We start from the raw sequence: 20,623 nt of genomic DNA, 5'->3' as shown, positions 1-20,623 counted from the left end.
TTTGTCTGCTTTAATTTGCATTTGAGAGAATAATTGTTTTTGGATAACATCACTTTTGGGAATGATTAGTTCTTGGTAAATTTGCATTTGTACAAGGTACCATTTGACAATTTGTATCACACGTGTTTTTGTTTGAATAGTTTGCCCAGGCCTGGAGCAATTTGTAAGTTGGTAGACATTTGAAAAAGGGTTTCTTTGGGGCATGTTGCATTTTGAAATTTAAAAGGTTAGATATGGGAAATAAAAAATGTTGGCAAGGGCTATGTCTTTGTTTTCGCCGAAATCATGTGCCACGTTTAGATAAAAAGCAACCGATCCCAAAAGAGGGAACACCAGGGTGGGACATGTTAAAGGATTATGGTTTAGAGAATAATTTGTATAATAGTATATGGCGCAGATATACTAGACATTGTCCTGACCTCCAGTGGCCGGAGGATGGGTCTTTTGATTTAAAGAAACTAACCTACCTACAGGAATGTTTGTTTCATAAAAAGGCTAGACAACATATGTTTGAGGTATACAGAAAATGGGAAATGGAGGCCACCAAAAGAAAAATTAAGTCAGATAAACTGTTAGAGAAGGAAAAACGGAGAACCATCATGCAGAAAGCCGCGCTGTACCACCATTCCCAAACCCAGAAAATAATTGAGTCTGAAGATAGAGTCCATAGGGCCCAGGTGGAGGGAAGTTATGTATCTAAGCCAACAGAACCCAAACATACATTAGAGGAAGATGAGGTATTGCTACAGCTATTAGACAATAGCCCTACTGCACCTCCACCTTACACACCCCCTGCAGTAGCCCAACCTATCATGGGGGCACAGCAACAGCAGCAAGGGCAAGGGCACAATTTGGGAAATATAGGTGCACCACCACAGCAGCATGTGCCACAGCAACCACAGCCTCTAGCCCAAGCCACCCCAATAGCCCAAGTCCTAATCCCTCCGCCACCTGCCCCACCACTACCAGCCAGCACTGCAAAGTTACCAATAATGTCCCCTGCCCCGAATACCCCAAATGGACAACGCTGACGGTGTACAACCACTCACCCACTTTCACCCATATGGAGCACACCTATGAAGTCGATTTCGCCCCCTAGCACCCGCTCCACTATTGGGGAGGGGGAAAACGGGTTATCAAAAATCAGTCAGAGAACTGGATGGCACATCCTATTTACACCCACACCGATATTATGAACACAATACAACAGATGTCACATTTTGGACAGCAATTAGCACTACAGTACAGGATTGAAAAATTGGAGAGGGATTGGAATTCTTGTATTACAGATTCTACCCCTCTCCCTTATGAACAAGAATTACGCCAATTATGGCGGGACAGTGTGGCTTGTATGCTTGATAGTAACGGCATAACTGAGGGAGTACGCATTTGTGTTATAGCCAGAGAAGATGTTCTCAATACATATGACAAGGGGTACCCAATGAGGGAAGTACACCCTGATATTCCCACTGCAGCTGCAGTTGCAGCAGCAGCTGTCGCCGGACAACCAGCTCCTGTACCGGTGGCCCAATTTGTCCATATCCCATGGAAAAGGGAGGAGGTAATGGCTATAAAAAAAAAGACTTGCCAGACCCTCGAAAGAATCCAGCTGGATTCTATCGGGACCGTAGAATTGCCATTTCCACCACCACCATGACACTCAAAGACATTGTATTTTTTTTGGTGTTTTATTGGGTCCTGAAGTTTGGCATAAAATTCGAAGAGTAGATGATGCACCTACTTTGGGAAATACATGGGTTGGGGTTTAGAAGCACGGGAAGCACAAAGGGCACCAGGATCCCTGCCGCATCAGGATATTTTAAATTTACCTAACCGGATATTGACTAAGTTAGAAACTGTTATACCTCTTCAGACTGTGGATTGGGGAAAACTTGCCACTTATAAACAGAAAATAGGTGAAGATGTCCCAGATTATTTTACTAGAATTGAACAAGCTTTCATAGATTTTAGCGGTCAAGACCTCACCACCGTAACAGGTGTCACACTATTTGTAGAACGCTTTGTTAATGGCCTTCTACCTGAAATATCACAAAAATTAAAAGCAACAGAGAGTTCGTGGATGACGAAGGGACAGGCAGAGATTTTACAGATGGCACAATACTATGAGAGCAGGTACAAGGAAGAATTAGAAAAGAATGAGAAGTCAGTAAAAGAATTGAAGAAGAAGGTACTATTACAGCAGGCATATCCCCAGCGGGATACAACCCCTCAGCCAAGGGGTGGCCCACCAAGGGGACGGGGAAGGGGTCGAGGCCGAGGTGCATCTGCACAACCCCAAGACCGCCGATTGAATATCAACCAATGTGCCTACTGTAAGAAAGATGGACATTGGCGTGATACTTGCCCATTACTGGAAGGAAGACAAAGTATGTCACTTAATAGAGGGAACGCGGCAGGTAATGCACGAGGAAGAGATATAACTGATCAGAATTCGCAGAATGAGAACCAGGTCCCGCGTAACACTAATATTTTTGACAATGCATTTGAACGACAATATTATGCTGATGATTCCTTTTCTGAATCCTACAATTATTAGGACAGCCACAGACAGGGCCAGGGGCGAGTAAGTATTCCTGTAGATCAGAATGGTCCCTACATTGATGTAAAAATCGAAGGAGAGGGCCATAAGTTTCTCCTAGATACTGGTGCCACCAGAACATCTATTGCACATTCTGCAGTCCCCGGGGCTCCCCTGTCTGGGCTTCATACCACATCAATTGGGATTTCTGGGATCCCCGTGTGAGCCCCATCTCAACACCTAAGAGAGTAACTGTAGGCCAATTTACAGTACACACGCCACTCTCCTTAACATCAGGTTGCAATGAAAACTTGTTTGCATTAGATTTGTTAAAGAAATTAAATGCAGTTATTCACTGTTTAATGGATGGTGTCTATGTAACTATGGATAGTGTTTCACCTACTCGGTGCATGTTCTCACAGGAATATGACTTACCCCCAGAGCTAAAGGAAATAGACCCTCGCTTATGGGCCAAAGGTAAAAATGATGTAGGCATTATGGATATTGACCCTATTGTAATAAAAATCAAACCAGGTGCCCGGTTACCTCGTGTTCCTCAATACAAATGACCTAAATCAAGCGAAAAAGGGCTCAAAGCAGTCATATCTGATCTTGTGCATGCAGGTGTCATAAAAGAAATAGTGAGCAGCCCATGTAACAGTCCAATCCTTCCTGTTGTAAAGAAACAAAATGATGCTAATAGATTAGATGGTGAGCAATCAGTTACTGATAACACAGTATATCGATTAGTTATTGATCTCCGAGAGATAAATAAAATAGTAATTCCCCAGTTTCCCGTGGTCCCAGACATGAATAGTCTTTTCACCATGATTCCACCCTCTGCGTGTTTTTTCACCGTAATCGATCTGAAGAACGCGTTCTTTAGCATTCCAATTGCCGAAGAATCTCAATATTTGTTTAGCTTTGCGATTTTTGGTAGATCATTCGCGATGACCAGAATTCCTCAAGGGTTTGTGGAGTCCCCGAGTGTATATAGTCAATGTCTTAAACGGCAACTAGACCAATTCAATCCACCTTCAGGCTCCGCACTGTTGCAGTACATTGATGATATTTTAATTGCCTCAGATTCCATGACACAATGTAAGACTGATACTGTTGCATTATTACATCATTTAGCACCCCTGGGCCATAAGGTGTCCCTCCCAAAATTGCAGTATTGTAGAGAGGAGGTCACCTATCTAGGACACCTCCTCTCTAAGGAGGGAAGGAGATTACATCCAGACAGAATTAAACTGGTTCATACAATGACTGCACCACGCACCCCTTCTGAAGTCCGAGCATTTTGGGGATTTACATCCTTTTGCAGACAGTGGATTCCACATTTTTCACTTATAGCAAAACCATTGACTGCTCTGACACTTTCAGATGTGCCCTCTCCTGTACCTTGGACTGACAGATGTGAGGAGGCTTTTCAGGATTTAAAAAAGGCGATGTGCTCTGCTCCTGTATTGGGTAATCCGGATTACAGCAAACCATTTGTTTTATTTGTGCATGAAAAGCATGGCTGTACATTGTCTGTTTTGAAACAGGATCAAGGTGGGAGACAACGCCCTTGTGCATACTTCTCTTACACCTTGGACACTGTGGCGCAAGCTTTGCCTACTTGTCTTAGAGGAGGGGCTTCTGCAGCTGCTACTTCTGCTCCTGAGGTGACACAGCAGCCCAGTGACGAAGGGTTGCTGTTTGAAGATCAACAAACTCATCGATACAATCTGCGTCCTCGCCCACCCAAATGAACAGAATTCTGAGGGTGCGTAAGGTGGTGACCCCTACGAAAAGCTACATTTACATCACCCTGATAGCTCCTAGCTTGGAACTGCAAACTGAGGTCTCCTCTGAATGGCCAAGGAATCCTTTGCTCAGCAGAATACGGCACGGTTGCCTTCATGAATTACAGTTCCCCGCTTTCACCGCCACAGGCATTTCCGATGCCATTGACGTACCAGCATTAAAACGAGCTATCCTCACTGTTGTTACGCACACTTTGGGCGACGAGGTTGTAAATGACTGTGATGACTAAACTTTCAGCATGAACATGAACACGGGTGACTAGCCTGTGCAACGACACCAGAACATTGGTCAGAACAACTGTCTCAACGAGAACACAAGCATAGTGGGTGGGATGCAGCTTGTGCAACGCTATCATCTGTGCTAAGAGCAGTGGATAAATGAGTTAACAGTTCTGTGACTGGCGAGAAAAACCAAGTACCAATTCTACGGAAGCGGCCAGTCATTAGGGTTGGTGCGGTTTGTAGTCCCAGCGGTAAAGAAGGTGCCTTTTTCTGTTAAATATCCAAGCACATCACTGATCTGGTTGCAATTGCTGGCCTCTGCCCTCATTTTTGCTGAGACACTGAACGAAACTGACGAACTATACTGAAGACGAACTTTGAAGTATCGCGACTTACTCACTGGGAGTGGAGTCTCACCAGGAGTTAAAACTCGACAAGGAGAAAACAAGGGACCTAGGATCAAGCCAACATCTATCGTCCAGTATTTGAAAAACTTGTTCATGGACCAACCAGTGAAGCCTAACTGCTAGAGTGGAAAGCACGGCGGTGAACATTGAAGGAAAACTCACTTATCTGTATATATACATATATGATTGTTAGTATAGTGATATCAATATTTTGCATTTGCATATTTGGTAATTGTGTGGGTATATTTTTGAACACACATAGGCGGTTGAGACGAGTAAAACGGCACCATAGAAAGGTTGTAGGACCAAGGAGGAGAGCAGAATAACATTATGAAAATATATCCATTTGGCAGGACAAATATCCCTCGAGAGAATAGAGAAGAGTGGCCTTATAACTATTTCTACAAAACAACAATGAAGTACCTAGTGACCCTCATGTTAATATGTATAATGTCCAGTGGTGTTGCATCATTGTTGAAAAATCCTACCTTACATCCATTGATAAAGGTTCATGGAAAGGGTAGCTGAGACATTAAGTCTCACTGACTGCTGGATTTCACGGCACTTGTCTAGACACCCTGATGACCCTATAGGCCTTTATGAAGTACCAGTATCACCAAGCGAATATGAAAGAGGGGAAGTGTGTCTTGTACCAAATACCACTTGGAGATGTGACCAACAAGAATATCAATGGTACCCTAGGTGTGTGGTGCTCCCTAATACCCACGCAGAATACAAGCTCTCCCCGATGCCTGGAGAAAATGCCACACTTAAAATGTTTCCCATATGTTTTGGTACCTATTTTTACGGACAAAATCCAGAGGCAAAACACATGGGAAAGATCCCACCTGAACAATGTGTTTACACTTTGTTATTTGATATCAAAACAGGGAATTGGGATCTTGAAGGAGAGGAGAAAATAGACAGCAATTGGACTGCGTTAATTAATGGGACTCAGCAAAATTACACTGTAAATTATTGGAACCTGACTGTGGGAGAAAATGAGATTCTGGTAGATCCAGAAGGATTGTTATATGATCCCTCCAGGGAACAAGATAGAAATGGGAAAAATTCACCTGTAATATTATCCCGGGTTTTCCTTGGCCCCCTCTGGACGGCTAGATGTTCTTATGTTGCACCCTGGGCAAATGTATCATTGCTAAATACAATTTGGGAGGATTACAAGTATTGCAATAGTTCTGAGCATGATACCCCGGAGTGTGTGGGTTTGCCCCGAATAAAATACAGTATTATAAATTCACAAATCCAGGGAGGCATGTACTTCGTATGTGGAAGAACTGCATATAAAGTACTCCCTCTAAACTGGGAAGGGATATGTTCACTGGCATATTTGGCACCCAACATTACTGTGATATCAAATATATCATCTTCCCAGCCCCTTAACATGGGGAGTTTTGCACATAGGTACAAACGAGGGACACCCATATTGGAGGAACAAAAGAACTGGGTATTTCAAGTACTACATGTTCTTATTCCAGGATTTGGATTTTTTGACTTACAACTGGCAATGATGAACATGTCTGCTGAATTAGCCATTGCATTTAATGCCACCAGGGAGGCCATAGGAAGTGTACAGCTAGAGATAAACTCTGCAGCCCAATTGCCTATACAAAATCGGCTTGCCCTAGACTTGATTACGGTACAACAAGGAGGAGTATGTGTTTTAATCCAACATCAGTACCAGCAAAAGTGCTGCTATTTTGTCAACAAGTCATCAGAGATAGAATTGGATATTGGGAAAATAAAAGAAGCAGTACAGGTATTTGAAAAGGGGGTCCAATATGAAGGAGGCAATTTGAGTTTATCATGGTTATGGTCTTGGTTTGGGGGGTGGGGCTGGTTGTTTAAAGACATACTTTTTATAATAATAGCTATTATATTAAGCTGTTTGTTAGTACAGTGCTTACCTGCATTCTGTTCCTGTTTAAAAAATTGTGTAAACTTACGCCAGTGAAAATACTAGAAACCAATCGAGCTATGATGCAGAGAGAAGAGATAAATTCCCTAATGGCTATTGATCCCACTATCCTCACTACAGATACTGGTTGCTCATACCCATCGGTTGTTTATGTCCCCATGAATGTCAATTTCAATGAAGTAGGAGTAAAATTCAACATATATGAGGAAATTTAGAACTATTCAAACTTTGATTATGTTCAGGGAGAAAAAAAAACTCAAAAAGGGTCGATTGTTAGAATCCATTTTGAATTGATTCGTTTCTTTAAACATGTGTAAGTTTGAACTTTTTCCTCTCTGAACGCACTGTTTATCACATATGTTATCTTATGTATATTTGTTTAAGTAAAAATAAGCCTGGTTCCACACCACAGGCTTGCAGCTGGTTTCTTTCCCTAACTGGGGCACGTTACTCATTATAATCATGTGTTCAAAATAACTAACTGACCTCGGCTGTTGTATTTTGGGGAGGGAAAGGCTGATATCTATACCTTTGAACCACGCAATCCTTTGCAGGGTCTCAAGAATGTGGGGAGTCATTCAGCTGCAGAAGGGAGTCGAGGACAAATGCTGGGAATGGAACCGGTGTGTGGAAAACTGATTAACTCCTTAAAATATCTGTATGACGTATATCATTATTTACACACTTTATGTATCCTTTGATGTACGAGTATAAATATCACTTTTAAACGCTTCATGCCAGCACACTTTACTTCGGGCCTGGGATGCCAGTGGTAAACCTGTCCTCTTTTGCTGCAGCAAAAATAAACAGACCTTTGGTCATTGATTTTTCACTCTGGCTCTCCGTGTCAAAAACTCCTTTGTAAATGCATTTGTAAGTATCTGCAAATATGTGCATTTGACATACTCTATGCTATCCATCTCCTCCAGCCAGCCCACTCTGCGTCCACTGTTTACTTACGTAAAAATCTCACATCTATATTTTTTAACTCTCATTTCCCTCCCTCTACACTGCAGGGCATACATACCCTTGTATTTCACAACTTTGACTCGTGATCAAGACAATCCATCAGAAGAAACACACCTTCTGCATTTGAAATAAAGGGGTCTAGCATAAAGAACATATTTTGTAGTGTTCTGTGTAAATACCCAATGCTACAATTATATCAGGTGTAAGAACGAATTTCAAACACGACAACAAGACAAGGTTAACATTCAAACTGAGCAACAATTCACCACTTGCTCTTATAACACAAGTTATTAACGCATAAACACACAGTGAAAAAGCTCATGTTTAAGAGGAAACACACACCAGGTCTAGGAATGGAGTCACTAATATCAGTAGTAAGCATTCATAGCCAGAACTATTAGATGGACAGGAGTCATTGGTGGCTTCTAGCTCCTTGACCAGAGGCAAATTACAGGCTGCACAAGTCGATAGGAGAACCCCCCCCCCCACTTGTTACAGTACAAAAAAGGATATAACAACGCATAAGTGTTGCCCATTTCTACAAAACAACACTTTAAAGGGGAAAAACAAACCACTAAGGAAAAATACCAAACCTTTAATGGAATTGCTCCTATTACCACATTCGGAGCCCCTGGAAGGAGCCTCCACTGACATCCTAGAGAGACTTAGTTAGTGCCACAGGAATCTTCAGAATCAATAGCCAAAAGATTAACAAGTTTCTCCCACGCACCACTCGTCCTTAACCCAAACAAGGAACTACCAGCTTTGAGATGGGTGAAGACAGGACAACCATGGAGGTACTCTTCGTATGGGGGTCCTTTTCACTGGATAGCTATTACAACAGCCAGCCCCTGATTCACAGCTTGATACCTCTTCAAAATTGCTGTGCTAGCACAGGGCAGCAGAAAGTCAACTCCAAGAACCATACTCCCCTTCCAAGCTGAAAGATCTCAGGTGGCCACAGCAGTTTATGCTAGGAGCCTATGGATAAGTTTGAAATACAACGTATCCGACCTGCAGTCCACTTTAATTACAGTATTAAAAAAATAAAATCTTTCTCTGCTACAGATTTTTGTTAAGATAGCAAACAATCTATTTTGAATTAGGGACAGTTTACATCAATTTTCAAGAAGTATGCTTGGAAAATATTTATACCAAATTAATGAAGTGATCATGGTGCAAATACAACAAATGATCCTGAAATCATCAATGATGATCCAGATGAGGTCTCGGGTATCAGCACAACAGCAATAGATAGAACTGGGAAAAAAATTGTAAACAAATACACTGCGCCTTAATGCATGGCAAAGGAGGAAACAGAAGTGTCAAGCAAAGAAAAGTACCAGACAGTGGCTTGCAAGATATTAAACACGGAACATACTAAAGACTGTAATAAAAATCCCTATATGCAACAAAGAATTGATTGCTCAAAGTGGTAGTTGGCACAGCAACAGTGTAACAAAAATATAGAGTTTAAGGAAAGCAGAAAGAAGACATTAAGACACTCAGATGCTAACTGTACAAAGTTGGAGGTTATAGATCACAGTATTCAATCTGACCACTCACAAAGAAGATTTTAGAAATGGTGAAGTAGCTGAAATTTTAGCTATTTTGGAAAAAAATAATCTCCCATACTTATAAATACAACTAAAAATATTGAAAGACCTAGTTTTGTGTGAGACACCGAGGGCAATGAGGCCACAAGGGCTGACTTTTCTGGGTGCAAATATAATTAGATTAAAATTGAGCTTCAATGACTGAAAAACTGAATACTTACATGGATGGGTGGCTCACTGTCAATGGATCACCTTCTCAAAAGCAAGCACTTGCCAGAAAGTGTGACTGGGTCCATGAGGGAAAGGATGATTTAAGACATCTAAATATCAGTTTATGATGGTCCACTGCCCGAGAAACGGTTTTGTTATAACAGTGATGAGAAACTAATCTCAAAGCTTGTGAAATCACTTCTAAGTCCATAAAAAATATTCCAGATCAAAGTACTCAAGAAGGTTCTAAAGAAGTAGGATCTTGGCATTCACTTAATATGGTGATTAGTTAGCACCAACACCTGTATTGAACAATGTTATACATGGTATCCTTTTGTTCTAACTACTCAAAAGTTAATAGATTTTAGACAGTCCTATGACAGTGGGCTTTGGGTTATTCTGAATTGTTTGTAGCTTACTTATGGGCCAAGTACATTAGTACAGGTTTAACTTGAATGTCTAGAAGCAACTGAAAAGCATTAGTAAGTGGAAATATTGGGTTGTGGGTCCAGCACAGGCATTGGAGGGATACTGCAGGCTTCAGGCACCCCCTCACCCCCCAACTGCTGAATATACCACTCTTCTATTGACACTCTGGGCTCTGGCACCCCTGAAGCAGGAGGTCTCTCTGCCCGGTTCGCCTTGGCTGGCGACCCATAACAGACCACCCTATTAAGGATTGCGTTTGGTGCCCTTCAACATCGCCACTTGCTCCATTGATTCTTAGATGCTTCCCCCAGCATTGCCCCTCCCTCAAGCTTGATGGGCCCACTTGACAACCTGACCTGCACCACCTCAGGTCAGTAGTGACACTCTCTCCAAGGCATACTTCAGAGGTGTTTCAGCCCCTCACGCGTGAAAGTGGAACACAAAAGGCAGACTGTAGTTACTGACCTTCCAGCCCTGGTGGGCCAAAACTGGAAACCCGTCCCTAAGACTGCAGAGTTCACTACAGACTACTTCACAGACCCAAGATAGTTATTTCACAATACTGCCCACCTTAGGTCCTCAGCCATGTTGTGCCCAAGTGGAAACCCAAGACTTAACCTGCAGGGACCCCAGCAGAGTGTGGTGGAGCCCTCACAACCCCCAGCTGAAGTGACTGAAGAGCCAGACCCTCCACCAAAAGCAATACATCTCCAAGCTTGACAAAATACTGACTGCCACAGCTTACGAAAGACACTCTTCAGCAAGACATCAGTGTGTTATTGGTGAGCTTGGGTCTTTTGCAGGTGGACTGCTGCAAGTTGGCCGACGACATAAAGGCAATGGAGACATCCATGGGTGAACTGCAACCTGAACACAAGACTTAACAGCCAGGTGACAGATCTGACCGATAGGGTCCGCACCCTAGAAAATCAGGCGGAGGATGTGGAGAGTCACAACCGCAGTAACAGCCAAGTGGTTGATCTCCCTGAGGGAATAGAGGGAGGGAGCATGGTGATGTCCCTCGATCACGGACTCAGGTCAGAGGTCGCTCCGAACCATCTCACATAATTTTTCACCCTGGGGCGGGCCTAGAGTACCAGCCGGCCCTGCACCTGGACACCTGCCTTGCACTGTGGTGGCCAGGTTACTCCACTTTAAGGACTGAGCTACTATACTCCAGAAGGCAAGGGCCAAAGGCCCCGTCAGTGGACAATAACAATGTGACAGTATTCCCAGACTTCACTGCGGCCATACAAACGAAGCAAAACGTCTTGGAAGCTTTAAAAAAAAAAAAACACAAAAAAAAAAAACTTTCAGGGTGGAGGGCCTACAATACTCCTTGCAGTTTTCTTCCAATCTCAGAATTGTGCTAGAAGGAACAACGCACTTTTGTGATGGCCCAGTGCAACACAAAGGCACCCAGGCGCAGACCTCTGAAGCGCACAAGAAGGGCCCTGAGGAGCCAATGTTTGAAGAAACAGTCCCCATCACAGTCAACAGATCAGGAACGTGAAGGTGCATTTCAAGCAGTAGTGGAACTCGCTGCACTATAGAGATCTGGCTCAGTCTCTGGCACCCCCTCAGACCAGAGATCTGTAACTTTGGACTGTTGCCTATTGTTAACAGGACAAATTGTGCTATTAATGTTTTACTAATTGGAGTCCTTTGGGGAGCCCCAGTGCAGGGCTCAGACTCGTGAGTGGGGACCTCAGTGATTTCCCTAAGGCCTAGATGGAGAGGTTCTGGTCTTTGTAATTGGTCAGATACATGTACTTGTAGAGTGCCTTTGTAAGAGGCTGATGCGGCATTGTCCCATACATTACTATATGGCCTACCCCTCCTAGACTGGCCTCTACCAGACAACTGGTGGTGGCATCCTATTGACAATGTTTGTAAATTTACACATTTTCCACAGACAGCCATTGCTGGATTGCTCTTGGGTTCGGGGGATTCACAGTTGGGGGTACTCTTTATGATCTGTCTCAGGGTATGCGCCACATGTGGAAGTGAGAGGCTGGGCTCTGGGAGACTGGTGAGATATACACTTGATTTGTTTGAATGCAGGATAAACAACATACACTTTGACCTGGAATATTCTGGCGTATGGGGCCAGCCTTCAAACATCCATAGGCATTTGCAGCGAAGGGGCGTACAAGTGCTATGTTACAGGAAACTTGGGGGGGGGGGGGGGGGGGGATCTTCCTGACAATAGGGTAGCACTGATCTGGATCAGAGCGTGGATACCCATCAAACTCACTCATTCCACCACTGACCTTGAGGGCCAGTATGTTTTCCTTAAGGGAAAGTTATTGGGCAGGGACATCTCTTTAGGGAGTGTCTATGCCCCGAATCATGAATAGGTAGCCTTCCTTCTCTTGCTCTCTGCCCTGTAAGCACCACCGATAACAGATGACCTACCAGTAGGCGGAGACTAACTGCGTGGAAGACGTCCTATTAGACCGCTGCTCACCTCCGTTACCAGTGGGCACACAGGACGACCGAGGGCTTTAGAGACTAGTTAGATCGGTGGGAACTCCCTAACCCCTGGAGAACCCAACACTGTATGACAGGAGATTATTCCTACTAAACCTCTATTTTTCAACTTCACACCTGACTAGATACATTTATTTTCTCAAACAGACTGAGCCAATGTGTGACACATTCAGAGTATCCAGGGACTACCCTCTCGGATCATAGTACCTTGTTGCTGGGCTTCTGGCCAGTGGAGCAACATCCGGTGATCACCACATAGTGATTGAACCTATTTGTCTCTAGAGGATGCCTGCTTTCAGGACTCTGGGGGAAATCATTTTCCAGTATTTTGACCAAAACGTGTGTTCTGCCTCCTCAAGTTCAGTTGAGTAGGAGGCCTTCAAAAGTGGTAGTTCGAGGTCACTGTTTAAGTCAATCAGGAGGAGTCAAGAAGGTATTGAAAGGGGGAACTGCAGACTTTGGATGTCAGGATCCATGGTGCTCTGGACACTGACAAGGTTATGATAATTTGCCTCTGAGAGGCTCTGGAATAATATAGTGCTGTACTAGAACATCTGCATTGTCATGATTCTAAGTCCTGCATTGCAGGAGCACATGATGAAGAGGGACAACCAGGTAGACTGTTACTCCGGGGGAATAAGCCAGGTTCTCATGGTGTCCATCACCCAGATCCTAAGGGCTGATGAGGTAATATTTCACTCACCCAAGACTATTAATGCCACATTCAGAGAATATTACTAAATGTTATATGAACGCCTAGAGGCCCAGGGGCCTTCTTACAGCAGCTTCCGCTGCGAGAACTCCCTTGTAAATTCCAAAAGGCTTCAAGAGGCCCACTGACAACAGAGGGGATTTGGTTCAAAGAAATGGCCTTGAGGAAGACCCCAAGAGCTGACGTTTACCCGCTGAGTTTTATTCCACATTTGCAGAAACAGTGGCCCAAACATTGGAGTTGCTATATGCAGACTCTCTGAAATGTGGAACACTGTCTGCGTCCACACAGGATGCAATCGTAATCCATCTCCAAGACCCGGAATCACGGAGCTCCCACTACAATGTTCCATCATCCGTCCCTGCTCAACATGTATTTCAAACTTCTTAGCAAAATCCTAACCCTCAGGTTACACCCCCACGCGCCTATATTGATACATTAAGACCAGAACGGTTTCCTCCCCTCCCACAGCACCTTCCTTAACCTCTGGGGACTTTACCACGTCCTTTATAAACTGGAGGTACAATCCAAGTCAAGGGCCACACTAATATCATTAGACCTTGAAAAGGCCATTGATTTGGTACAGTGGGATTTTTTTATTTGAGGTAATGCATAGGATGGGATTGGGAGAGCATTGTATCATTTGGGTCAAACTGCTCTACTCTGCACCAACTGCACGCATCAAGACAAGTTCTACCATTTCCTCACAATACTGCACCTATAGAGATACTAGGCAAGGTTGCCCCTGTACCCCTTCTTTTCGCATTAGCCACTGAGCCGCTGGCAGAGCTCGACGGGAGAGAACAGGCACACACAATTTTTTTTTTTTTTAAATAAAAAAAATTGCGGAGCGTCAGGAGCACATTTCTTTATATGCAGACGACCTCCTACTCTATTTAGCAGATGGCCTGCCGGGGTAGAGACCACCTTACGACATCTGGGCGAATTTGCTACACATACCTACCTCTGGGACAACGGGGCCAAGACCGGCTTATTTCCTCGGACGCCAGGAGCCCAGAGGTCATGGACCATCCTGCAGGAACTGGCTTGGTCCCCCTAATCCTTTATGTACTTGGGTATCCAGATATTCCACTCACTAGAAGACCTTTGAGAGGGTAATCTGGTGTAAGGCCTTAGATCACTCAGGAGTTGCTTCCCTTTCTGGCATTCTCTTAAACTGCACATTACGGCCAGGATTTCGGTGTCTAAGATGGTCATGCTCCCGAGGTTACTGTATTTTTTCCACCAACCTCCCGATAGGTGTACGCCTCTCTTGGTTCCGACAGTTACATTCACTATTGCAGGAACTGATAACGGATGGAGACCGGCAAAGAGTCTCCTTCGAATTCCTTTGACACCTGACGAAGGGGTCTTGGGGGTGCCTGATTTTGAGTTATACCTCCTGGTAGCACAGCTGCAGGGGGTCTACCAGTAGCTAGATGGGGCCAGGCTAGAAGAATCCAGTGCAGTGGGACTGGCTCACAATCAGCGTTACTGTTGATAAAGCTACTTTACCTGAAATAGCAACACCCAAACCTAGGTGGTTATTGGCAACAGCTTTACGATGCTGGAGAGGCTGCGTGCGGAAGACAGCGGGACTCCTCTTTATGCACATGCCCTGCCACTGGCAGGTCTACCCCATGGTGATCCCCTCACCTTTTTCAGAAAGGGACTGATGTCTGCTTGGACCGAGACCGGCTTGATAACAGTCGGCGACTGTTTTCAGTTGGGAACTCTAGTCCCAACAGAGTAACTGGTAGACCAATAAGACTTACCTGCGGGTCAACTCCTAACTTATGGCACACCGACTCGGACCTTTGGGGATTTGTGAGTGACTGGATGAGACCAACCTACCATACACAAGGTTCTACAGATGCTGATATCCACGGGTACGGCGTGGCACCTCATGAGGTGGTTCTACAGGTCATTGAACGCTATGGTCCATAGATCCTGCCAGTGCCTAGCGGCCAAGAGGGATTTGGGGAGTCATTGGGACAAAACATATGGACTGAGTGGAGTAGGGCCCTGGTGTATCTTAAGACTGTCTCCAGAAACATGCAATTAAAATATATCCAATTCAACTATGCCCATATGACTTCACATAACTTGCAGCCTATTTATGGAGGCTGCCTGCGCGGCTGCCCCAAATGTAAACTATTAGATGCAGACTTCTGCCATACGACCTGGAACTGCCCCCAACTGCAACTGTTCTGGAATACAGTGATCAATTCACTTAATACCACTCTGAACCGTTCTCTTATGTGCAGCCTAGGGGTTTTATTGCTAGGACTGTTCCTCAGACCCTGCAAATGCAGAGTTGTCTCTCGATTCCTGGACCTGGCTTTAGTAATAACAAGAATACAAGTTGTGATGGCTTGGAAATAAACGATGGGCCCATGGGGGAACGTCTAAATGAATGAGGTCACTATATAGTCAAGGGTTGCGCCCAAAAGCAGAGATGTGGTCAGAGGTCCAGGAGGCCTGGAAATACCCAGGGATTGCAACAGAAGGGAGCCCAGACAGAGTACAAAGGCTGGATGAGGTAGGGGGAGACTCCTTGGGGAACATGGATGGATAGAGGAGTAGGTTATAACATTGACACCAGGCTGTGCTCTGTGGTTGCCCCCCCCCTCACACTTATTAGATGATAGCTTTATTTATCAAATAATTCTTCACCCTTCCAGTTGTTCAGGCTCCTAACCCACACTTTAACAAGTTTGAGTCTCCCATTGGTATTTATACAGTCCTTTCCTCTCCCCTCAAGGGGTCTACTGCTTTCACTCTTACATAAGAGTGTAAATGAACCTCATGACAGCTTAGTTTTGTTTTTCAGTTTTGGTTTTATATAAGTTGCCATCTGTCCCCCTTGTTTGTACTACCTACGAGACTTTAGTCTTTATGACCAAGAGGGCTGGAAGGCTTAGGCAACCCACTTTAGAGAGGATGCACAATTTGGGATATAGGTTGCACCTAGATTTGAAGAGCAACGTTGAAAGCCAAGAGGTACAGGAGTTTTGGGGCTGAAATATGCTCTTTAAATTCAAAAGGGAAAATAGGAGTACTGGATATTGCAGAGAGAGTCCAAATCATTCCAGAAACACAATTCCAGCAATATACAGACTTGGATATCATGTAGATAGAGGCCAAGCTAAAAGCTGCTGGAAAACCACAGAAGAAAAGCACCAATCCAGGACCTCTCCACAATATTCAAAACACATTAGGTACATGAAGTGCAACATTTGCTAAAAGGGAATCCTGGTAACCCAAGTTTCCCAGTGGATATCAATAATGTTTACAGAATTCCCACAAAACGATTCAAAGTGGTTTTGTGAATGCGATATAGGAACAGTCGATTGTTCTGAGGAAAACAGGAGGACAAGGAACAGCTGGGAGAACAGTTAAGCAGAAATAGATGATGTGTAGGTGGCAGACGGTATTCCTTTTCCCTGATCTTAGTTCAGGAACTATAGCAGGATTACAAGTTATATTACTGACTGGAAAACAAAAACAACTGGGCCACAATATAAAAAGTCTTGTAGGTCATCTGTTAAGACTCAGTGCCTCAGACTAAATGGAAGAGCCTCAGACTAAATGGAAGAGGTCAGTACCTTTATGGAGGCATGAGAGATGGATGGACTGATTTCTTACTACAATCACACTTACCCAGCCTAAAAGTCACGGTACAATGTTGGCCTGAAATTGGACCAAATATTGAAGGTGTTTCTGCAAGGACCATTGAGGAAAACGGAATATGAAGGTGGAGTAAATGGAGAACCATTAATTGAGAGTATTTATGCCTCTGTAACTGTTAGTACCACTACGCTCCACCCGCGGCGTAAAAAAAAAAAAAAAAAAAGGGGGAAGAAAAGACTTGACATTTTAAACAAGCATTTGGAATGGGTATCGCATTTGCTCAAGTTAGATCTATTAGCATTGTAAATTCCTAAGTGGACTTTTCTTGCCACATAAATTGAAACTGAAAAGTAATGCAGTTTCACTAAAATCAATCATGTGATGTCTTGAAAGACAAAATCTACTTTTTTTTTGTTTTTAAATGATTCCACAAGCGAAATGCCAATACAATTCTTGGGACCAATGTTTCAATATATTCTCTCTCATGTACTTTCTCTCGTGTTCTCTCTCTTACGCTCTCAAAACAAATTGGTCTTTGAAAAATAAAATACCTGCAGTTTTACTGTTTTGGTGTCCATTACTTTGGAATCGCTTACTTTGCTTTTTTCTTTAGGATCAGTCTTTCTTTGGGGGATACCTGAACGTAAAGCACAACAGAGTTATGAGCAAATATGTGAGAAAAGTACCAAGAGATATCAAACCAAATCTTTCCATTAAAGAAATGTAACTATATGGACAGAGGTAGACTTCACTTTGATAATACACGTCTTTCATTCTATAAAATAATAGAAAAAAAATACTTTACACAGTCCAGGATGCATTATGCAACAGTAATTTTCAATGAGCTCATTTCTACTTGAAGAATTCTGACCTGCGCTTTTGGAGCCATGAGTTCAAATGCGGATTGATGACCAGCATCCTCATTTGGCATACCATAGGAATTGCACAATCAGCGCCTTCGAGAAGAGCAGCAAGCATTCAAGCTAACACAACTTTGTTAGAACCTGGGGGAACTATACTTAACCAAGACCAAATCTCCAGATTGTGCAGTTTTTCTTCAGTATCCTAACCCACAACACAGGCATCATAATCATGAGGTATTTTCCGACTTGTCGTTCGAGGGAGGATAATCAGAGGAGAACAAAAGAAACTGAAATAAACAGTACTCTTCTAGTGTCCTTCTTCCTTCACATTTAGACTTAATCAAGATTAGCCAAAAAACATATTTTAGAATCATTTACAAACTAGAGAACAATTGGAGTGGCACCTAGGAGGAGTATATACATAAGGTTACATTTACTTACACTGCAACATGTTCTGTGCGTCACATAGGTGTTCATGTGAGCAAAGCGCTTTGCAGTTAATGCACGAGTCTTAACACTGTGCTCTCTACTCTCATCAAATCAAACATGGTTCAATTGAGTGCTGAGAGAAGAATATGAGGTACAATTCTACAAGAAAAAGATGTCTGTGCTTCCAGGGTCGCACATCCTATGCGTACATATAATTGCTGGGGGGGAAACTGTATCTTATAGTCTGAATTGATGTCCATTGGGTGCCATACTGGAATTCACATGTAACCACCAAGGGTGTGGCTGTCCCAACTGGATATCCAATCGGGACTGAACAAATTTATTTTGGATTATCAAGGCACACCGAAGTAGTCCAAAAAGTCTAGACTGTACAAAGCATGTCAAAAGTTCAGAACACGTCTTGTTGCCGGTTAGGATTTATTCTTCCCAAGACAGGATGAATCCAATAACAACAGCCGACATGTGTTTCGTCATCAAGACCTTTTCATGGCTGCAAGAATTAATATGTGAAAGAGTTCACTAGAATAGAATTACAATAACAGGGAAACATAAATACTATTACAGTTTTGAAAAGTCAAATATTAGTTATAAAATTGTGACCTACACTCACATTGTTCGGTGTGCCTTGGTAATCCGAAATAAATGAGGTACAATACTATTAAGATCAACTCACGCCTGTGGTCAAATCTGAAGAACACCTTTCATAGTAAAGAAAGTGAAGGTGACAATTTGAGTAAGACAGCTCAGCTACATGTAAACATCTTGTGGAAACTTTTCTGGGAAATTGAGCGCCAATTTACAAAGAAGATTTAAAAAACTTCAAATTAATTTTATAAACGCCCATGTGGGTACTTTAGGATTATTCTTACTAGGTAAAGGAGAATGAAAATCCACTAAGTCATCTTTACTCTACTTAAGCAAGTGTGGATCTCCTCTGCCAGTTTCAAAACATGGAGCTTAAAATGGTTACGCAGGAAAACAACTAGCTTCAATAGTTGCTTTTGATGCAGACATGCTTTTAGTCCTTCCTGGTGAGACTGTTTTAGAGCCTCTGCTAGAACATACAACGTTGATGTAAAAACATGTCAATTGCATTATTTATGCACTGCGAGACGCACACTAATTTAGTTACCTACTTACTGATCAGTGATGATCTTGTTTCCAGTACTTTCATCTAAGGCAGTTCAAAGTCTGCCTCAAAAAGCAAAATGGTATTTGTCACGATGCTTGTAACTAAATCAGGATGTATTTCAACTTTAATATTAAATACATTGCACAGTTGCTGACTATTTAGTAAACAAAAAAAAAAAAGCTTCATGAGAACTGGTCTATGTCAATACCTTAATGTAGCGTTGCGGAAATGAATCAGGCCAACTGTACATAACCCAAGCCTCTTTCTAGAAAAACGCCTCCCTCCTACTTTACCTTGTATCCCTGTTTGGTTGGTTGAAAGCAAGCTTGCACAAATCACTGAGTGGAATCTGGTCCTGAAATCTCCGGAAGTCACATTTACAGTAAAATCAAATCTCCCCTTGAGTAATCACTATCTCCCACATCTGCTCTACCCTCTTATGCGAGCCAACATTCAGATCAATCTCACTCCACCATTCTATTACAAAAGTCCAGTACCACAGCAATATAGAGAATCACAAAACTTTTGATGACATGTATGCAAAAACATTATCACAAAAATGTTCACTATATAGAAGAACATCACCAATTATGCAGTGATCATATCACCATCACACATATAAAAAAAAAAGATATCCCAGACTAAACCCACAAATCAGTGCAGAAAAAAACCCAAAGAAATATTAAATTAACAAATAAAAAGGGAGAAACACATAAGACAGCAAACAATTGCCTATTTCAAATAGTATCAATCTGTTTGATCACTATACATGGAACATGTTTACATAAGTCACCATTTGTTTTATCACAATATTAAAAAGATTCAGTACAACTAACACGCCAGCGTGTTTCCGTGGACTTCGTAAATTGTTGCAACACAAAAGGATGATGCACGGAGGGCTGAAACTTTTCAAACACTCACCCCCCATCAAAGATCTGGGTTAAATTATCATTTTGCTCACCATGCCACCTCAGTTTGGACCCAGACATATGCAAATCAGTCTTGACCCTGCTCCCATGGGATCAGTCCAGTACAAACTGCCAGGCAGGTCCTCCCTGGACCGTAAACAAGCATCCTGAGACTGGTTTCAGGGTATCACCCCTCATCAGTCAGGCTAGCTTGAATCCAGTGGCACAGTAAGTAAGGGACACGTGTCGGGGCATACCCTGGCCACTTTAGCAACAAAAAAGATGGACAGAGTGCTGAAACTTTCAAACACTCCCTCCCAGATCTGGGTTTAATCCATCGTACTTTTGCT

At 43.0% G+C, this 20,623-nt stretch overlaps 1 protein-coding gene across 3 annotated transcripts in view; it reads right to left on the bottom strand.

Moving 5' to 3' along the window:
• The window catches only part of DLGAP5 (DLG associated protein 5), a 152,952-nt gene that overhangs the window by 89,622 nt on the left and 42,707 nt on the right, over positions 1-20,623 (bottom strand). For all 3 annotated transcript variants that reach the window (XM_069208536.1, XM_069208537.1, XM_069208538.1), the window contains exon 7: positions 17,472-17,557. In XM_069208536.1, coding sequence (XP_069064637.1) covers positions 17,472-17,557 — 86 coding nt within the window. The remainder of the gene's footprint in view (positions 1-17,471; positions 17,558-20,623) is intronic.

Source organism: Pleurodeles waltl, chromosome 9 (assembly GCF_031143425.1).
Source record: "Pleurodeles waltl isolate 20211129_DDA chromosome 9, aPleWal1.hap1.20221129, whole genome shotgun sequence".
Lineage (NCBI taxonomy): Eukaryota > Metazoa > Chordata > Amphibia > Caudata > Salamandridae > Pleurodeles > Pleurodeles waltl.
This window is presented reverse-complemented; position numbering and strand designations above follow the sequence as displayed.